Here is a 7,495-nt window from a genome sequence, read left to right as displayed (position 1 = left end):
ATGTGGAATAACTAGTACATCTATTACTAATACATGAATAACTAATCCACGTATAAAATAATATATAAATTCATCCATAATTAATATATGTGTAATTCTAATCAGCTACCAAACGACTCGTTATTATTTGTTGAATATGACAATTAATTCAGTATAATATCTATAACTAAACAAACAAACAAACTGACCCCTCAACTGACAAGAACTATACTTAGCTTGCTGTTCTAACGCCTTAACTGTCGCTGGCCCCCATTTATTTATATATAAAAAAGTTCATGGTGGCACCATCATGAATACAAATCATTCCAATATAATATGATCGTCATGAATTTAGAATTTAAATTTTGTAATTTTAATTTTTAATATTCTTTATATTGAATTCATTGTATTTCTTACATTTTTAGTATATTTTTACTTAAATTAATATTTCACACTAAAAATATTAAATTCAGATGAATTTGCTGCGTCCGTTTAGAGGTCACATGGACCCTAAAAGTTCCACTAACCATTATATTCCCACCTTATAAAAATAGCTACACTAGCTATAAAATCTCCAAATTGATAATTAAACTTTCTTCTTCTTCTTAGTTCTAAATTCTTACTCACTCCATCTCTTCCTCCATTCTTACAATCTTACTACCTCGGTTTCTCCGCAAAGGACGAGAGAAACCGAGGACGTACTATACAATATTTACAACATTATGGATTCTAGTAATTGTCTTTTTAGTTATGTTGTATCATTGATTCTGGTTTTTTTAGCCGTTGCATCGGCTGGCCCTCTCAGACGTGCTGCGAACCCACATTGGCACTCTGCTTCCGCTACTTGGTATGGTAGTCCTAACGGAGATGGTAGTGACGGTATGCTTCGAGTCTTATACTCTATGTTGTTCACATTCTTCAAAAATACTAACAGCAAATGATGATGTTGAAATATTCTCTTCTTCTTTTTTTGAGAATTTGATACGGATGTGATAGTATTCTCTTTAGTCTGTCTCAAAATGAATGTCACATTTTTCAGTCAAGAGGCGTATTCATTTCTTTTTTAAATTTTGTATCAAATCAAACAGGGTCACGTAATAAATCGGGACAAAGTGAGTAGAACAATTATTGAATTCTCTTTACTCTTTTTATATTTTAAATTCACTTAATAAAAATTCAAGTTCAGCCCTTGTTCACATCTACTTCTAATTGGTTCTATATATATAAGGAGACACAAGTTAATTAATTAATGAGGAATTTTTTGATATTAAAAATGCATTATAACGTGCTTCCCAGGTCATGCATTACGGCCCAATGGGAATATAATAAAATCTAGCTTTTATTAATTGTAGTGGAATCAAAAATTTATGACTAGAAAACTTCGACATATCTTAATTTGGTTGTGAATGATGGAATTTTGGTGTAGGTGGAGCATGCGGGTACGGAACGATGGTAGATGTGAAGCCATTCAGGGCCCGAGTTGGGGCCGTGAGTTCAGCCCTATTCAAAAAGGGCGAAGGTTGTGGCGCCTGCTATAAAGTAAGATGTTTGGACAAGACTATTTGCTCAAAACGGGCCGTGACAGTTATTATTACCGACGAATCACCGGCCCTAACTAAAGGTCTAGTCCACTTCGACCTTAGTGGGTCTGCGTTCGGACGCATGGCTATTTCGGGTCGTAACACTAACCTCCGCAACCGTGGTAAAATATTCATCATTTACCGCAAGTAAGTCATAATGAGTATTTCGCTTTATTTTATGCGTCTTAATATGATTCGTTACAACACTTAAAGAAAATAAAATAAATTTTTGAATTTTGTAATTTGAAACTAATAGTAATTCATTTAGCTAAGCTTTTAGAAAATTAACAGTGCTTATTTTGAAGTTTTTTAAGAAAAAAAAAAGTTAAGGATTTTGATAATAGCAGAAACTGTTTTTCATAAGTTAGAAAAAAGTGTATATTTTTTTCCACTAAATACTTTTATAACCTTAGTCAAATACAAATGACTGCTCTAATATTAACAAATGTCATTTTTAGATTAACTAGTTAAACATAAACTAATATTATCCAAAAATACAGCACTCTAGACTTATTATTTTTTGTTAAAATAAAATAAAATAGTGGAGTAATAGTAACAGACTGCAGTTTCAGTTTTGTCAATTTATGGTTAGTGGTTGATTAATTAATTAATTTAACAAAAGTACACGGTACAATTTTTCTTTAAAAGTTTTGAAAAAGTAGTGACAAACTGACATGACACTTCAGTCACTTTAATGGGGTTATATATTTCTTTTTAATTTTTAATATTTTCTATTACTATTTCTCTTTTTTCATCAAGCGACCAATGAAATCCTTTGCAAATTATTTAAATACGAAAAAGAGGTATCGTCTGTTGCTGCCTAGAGCAATCGAGACTTAACTTTTTATCACTTCCACTTATGAAATAAAATTTAAGTATGGCATGAAATATTGTTAGTGATAGAGCAACATTATTGTAGCGATCGATTGAGATTTAATTTTTTATTGCTTCTATTAATAAAATACTTAACTTTGAATTTGTGGGTGTAGGACTCCTTGTAAATATCCTGGACAAAACATTGCATTTCATGTAAATGCAGGATCAACAGCATATTGGCTCTCTCTTTTGGTGGAATTTGAGGATGGAGATGGTGATATTGGATCCATGCATATTAGAGAGGTACATATCTTAATCGAATTTATATTATATATGCTCTGATAGTGTAAAATATATTCACTTTATCTTATAAATAATCTAATTATGTAAGTATATATTTTCTACACCATTATAGCATTGAACTTCAACTCGATCATGTTTAGAGTTAACTTTTAATTTTAGATTACTAGAAATTCAAAAGATAATATTAATTAGCTGATAAATAAGTCTAGCAACATGTTACTACATGTTAATTTATACTTATAATATGGGCGGAGATATTATATAATAAGTTATGGTTTATCTGAATCAATATCTTTAACTCAAACATGTAAATATTGTAAAGTAATAACCATAACAAAGTAGAATCTATAGATGGTAATTCAAATGATTTTTGGTAAAATTTCGAATTTAAATTTATAAAATTTTCATATTCTAAAACTTTTTGATTATTATCTCTTCTAATATACACCACACATCATTGGTAATAGAATATAATATCTTCTTTTTGTCATGCAATATTTTCTTGCCATCTAATTTCACTTTCTTCACATGCTCTTTTTCTTTTTTTTTCACAAGTGCAATAATATACAAAATTGACTTAACCTTTCCAACCAACCATATAGTGCAAAATGACATATTTCCTCTTCTTATTTTTTTATTACTTTTCTTGCATTAGTGAGACAATAATAAGTGCATACTTTTATTGCACTTTTTATGTAAGTTTTGTTGCCCGATAGTATGACACGTGTACTGATCATATCAAGGGATATGTCCTAAAATAAAATAATATGATAAAATGACATTTTTATCTGTCGTTTAATATTTTGATATATTTATTAAAAAATATTTAATATTATTAATTATAAAAGAGGTAATATTTTGACTAAATTACTCATATATATTTTTCAGGCAAGGTCAAATCAATGGTTAACCATGACACATTTATGGGGTGCAAATTGGTGCATTATTGGTGGACCATTACAAGGACCATTTTCAGTGAAGTTAACAACACTATCCAAAAGGAGAACCCTATCAGCTAGAGATGTTATTCCAAGTAAATGGACTCCTAAGGCCACATATACATCTCGACTTAACTTCTTAAAGTAGTTTTTTTTTTGACTTCTATCACAACATAGATTTTAAATCTTGAATCCGTCTCTTTCGACAGATTCAGAAGAAATAAAATATTAAAAATTCGATAACAATATCAATCGCTTGTATTTTTAAAAAAAGGGAAATCAGCCTTTGGATTAGTATAATAAGTATCCAATGCTCATTCTTTTTTTTTTCTTTATTATTGATGTAATTTTGTTTCTTTTTTTCCTATTATTTTGTAAAATGCTAATATAAGGTTTGTTAATAGTAGTAGCCCTCTCCAAAGGAGAGTGAGCCCTTTATGTTTTTTTTTTGTGTGTGTGTTAAAGTGGTTTCCTATGTTTATTTTTGAGTTGTATGTTAAGTGAATTACATTTTATGCTTTGTTGTTTAAAATATATAAAAATAAAATGAATGATGTAGGAAGGCTTATCTTCTTCTCTTTTGGGTAGCTTTGTTTTGTTTCAAATTTTGGGTCAAATTATTAATAAGGGGATTTTGGATTAAACTTTTAATAACAGATGTATTTTCGAACCAAAGTATCACATAGTTTAAGAGCGATCCTTTTCCATATAAAAAGATGAGTTTAAATGAAGTGAATGTTGTTGAAAAAAACTTGAAAGTATTGGCAAAACACTATTGTCTCAAAATGAGTTTGTTAGAGTAGTTGTCGTTTTGAGAATTAGCATTTTTAGAAATTATTTTTTTATGATAGTTGAAACTTATGTTTTAAATTTGAGCACATATCGACTATCGAATAGATTTAAGCATCAAATTATGTGTTCAATTATTGAAATTTTTGAAAAATAAACTCTTAACTTGTTTCTCGACAAATATTTATTCAACTGAACCTCAAATATAAATAATTAAACATCAATTATATATGATTAACATGCATTCAAAAATAACTAAACTTCAATCACTTATAATTCACGTACTTATAAAAATGTTTGAAATTCAACCACGTTTGGTTGGGGCAAAGCAAAGGGTAGCCAGTACTTATGAGGGCATGACTATTATCTTTGAAACAAAGAAATATCATCCTCACATTCACAATAGTTGAGAACTAGCTTGAGAAGTAGACAAAGCATATATTTTGTTAATTTATTTTTAATTTGATATTCGGTATTCCCATGAAAATCCGATTAAATTCGAATTTCGCACTAGAAAATCTCACATTAGGAGGTAAAATACTCCCTAATAAACACAATTCTGACTCGAACCCGAAATCTTTAATTAACGATGAAAGAATATTTATAACTCTACCACAATTCTTGTTAATAAACAAGTATATTATTATATAAAAATATTCCACACATGGAGGAGGTCCCAATAACTAATGACTCCAACTATTTTTTGGGGATCAAACTGACACTGAATAGTTCTTGCCCATGTGAATAAGCATGTGTTCAAATCATCCCCACATTGAAGGGGAAAAGTCACACTTATGACAGTACATGTTCCTTTAATGACACAATTGTATTTATACAAAATTCAAGAAAGAAATAAAAAATAATTCAAATATGTTCTTAAAATGTTTGAAATTGTGTAGGTATGATAACCTTCTTTAATAGTTTTAACTCACATATGTACACTAAAACAAAAACAATTTTTACCTGTAATAAATATGCATATTAATAAAAAGTGATTAAATATTTATCTGTATTAATTAATTGCTATTGAATTCAATGTCGTTGTATAAATTTTAGCGACACGTATAAAGAGTATTAATTGCTTCTAAAAGAACACATTTAGCAGTAATTAAACTATTGTTGTTATTTAATTGCCGCTAAAAATCATTTTTGATATAATATTAGGTTATATTTGAAAAGTCATGTGTTATTATCAAACGGTGTAATCTCTATAATAGTAATTACACAATCTGATAATTACATAATTGTATAATAGTTACAATGATTTGTTTGTTTGTCAGAATATAATTTTATTCTGTCATGTTTGGTTAGAGAAATATAATTATACAATTACTAAAAAAATTAAATGAACAGATAGACATATACATATGAAATGTAAAAGTTTACTCTTTTTTTCTATGAAAAATATATTTACATGAAAAAGAAATGAAGAATCTAAAGAGGTTACCTTAAAATGACATTAGAAAATATTAGTAGCTTAGTTGGTTGGTTGCTTGAATTTCCACCTTATTAGTGAGAGTTAGATTCCCACATTGTAATCCCCTCTCCTATCCCCGAATTTTCTTTTTAAAAAAAAACACAACTTTAAATTACATCATGTAATTATATCAAATTCTTAATTCCCCTTTCCGTTGAGAATTGGAGCGTTCAATTACATCAAAATTTTCATTAACCATATGATTATTAGGCCAAACAAACATGTCGAATTATGTAATTACATAGAATTACACTCAAATTCAATTTTCATGTGACTTTCTAAACAGACTTTTAAAGTATGTTATGCGAAATAGATAAAATTGTATATCATGTTTTATCATATATAAATTATGAGACATTGAAGCTTTACAATGTTTTTTTTTTTGAAAGTGAAAAACTATATAAAATGCTTATTTAAAATATGTTTAACTCTTTTCAGAAAATTTATTTCTTCAAAAATGATTTAGTTTCATATATCACTTATAGGCTTTGTTTTTAGATTGACGATGATGTCACACATCGTATTGGGGCAGGATGGATGAAATGGAGGCTTGCTTCCGGTGTGCTATGTGACAAGAAGGTGCCACCACAATTTAAGGGCAAGTTCTACAAAGTGGTGGTTAAATCGGCTATGTTATATGGGCGGAGTGTTGGCCAGTTAAGGTCTCTCACGTTCAAAAGATGAAAGTAGCCGAGATGAGAATGTTGAGATGGATGTGTGGGCATACCAGGAGCGACAGTATTAGAAATGAGGCTATTCGGGACAAGGTAGGAGTGGCCTCGGTGGAAGACAAGATGCGAAAAATATGACTGAGATATTTGGGTATGTGAAGAGTAGAGACACAGATGCCCCAGTACAGAGGTGTAAGAGGTTGGCCATGGATGATTTCAAAAGATGTAGGGGGGGGCCGAAGAAATATTGGGGAGGGGTGATTAGACAGGACATGACGCAGTTACAGCTTATCGAGGACATGACCTTAAATAGGAGGTGTGGAGGACCCATATTAGGGTAGAAGGCTAGTATATAGTCTCGTTATTCTTCCGTATTAGTAGGCGCATTAGCGCACAATAATTTCTTGTGCTCTGACTTCTATTATTATCTTTCTATTACTTTCTGTACTTTGATTACTCTATCTTATCTGTGTCACTTTCGTTATTTGCGTTATTCGTTATTTTCTTTCTCATATCGCTTTGAACTTCTTAACCTTATTTGACCTCTTTTTATGCTTCTTTTAAGCCGAAAGTCTCTCGAAAAACAACAGTCCTACCTTGATAGAAATAAGGTCTGTGTATACTTTACCCTCCCCAAATCTGACGTTGTGGAATTTCACTGGGTTGTTGTTGTTGTTTCCAGACTTTATATGACTTTTATTTTTACTTCTGAAATATGTTCCATTGTCTATCATAACACCACAACCTTGACAGTAATTTCTCACAATCCAAAATAACAATGAATTTGTTTCACTAATTAGTAAAACCAAATGATCTATTATGTTATTTGGATTATAATCACTAAGTTATATGAGGCCAATCAATAATCTGATTTTTTATTTATCATCTTTTACATTTTTCTTGAATAAGAAAATATATTTTCCAATTATTGATTGGTCAAGT

General features: G+C 29.8%; 1 protein-coding gene across 1 annotated transcript; it reads left to right on the top strand.

Annotated features, from left to right (window-relative positions):
• The first annotated feature begins 560 nt into the window (after positions 1-560).
• LOC129876516 (expansin-B3-like) lies at positions 561-4,060 on the top strand. The gene is made up of 4 exons (XM_055951969.1): positions 561-858; positions 1,406-1,706; positions 2,549-2,678; positions 3,567-4,060. Exons 1-4 carry the CDS (start codon positions 702-704, stop codon positions 3,762-3,764), a joined length of 786 nt encoding a protein of 261 aa, XP_055807944.1. The 5' UTR covers positions 561-701; the 3' UTR covers positions 3,765-4,060.
• The last annotated feature ends 3,435 nt before the right edge of the window (positions 4,061-7,495 follow it).

This window comes from Solanum dulcamara, chromosome 12, assembly GCF_947179165.1.
Source record: "Solanum dulcamara chromosome 12, daSolDulc1.2, whole genome shotgun sequence".
NCBI lineage: Eukaryota > Viridiplantae > Streptophyta > Magnoliopsida > Solanales > Solanaceae > Solanum > Solanum dulcamara.
Note: the sequence above shows the minus strand (reverse complement) of the source record. Positions and strands in the feature narration are given on the sequence as shown.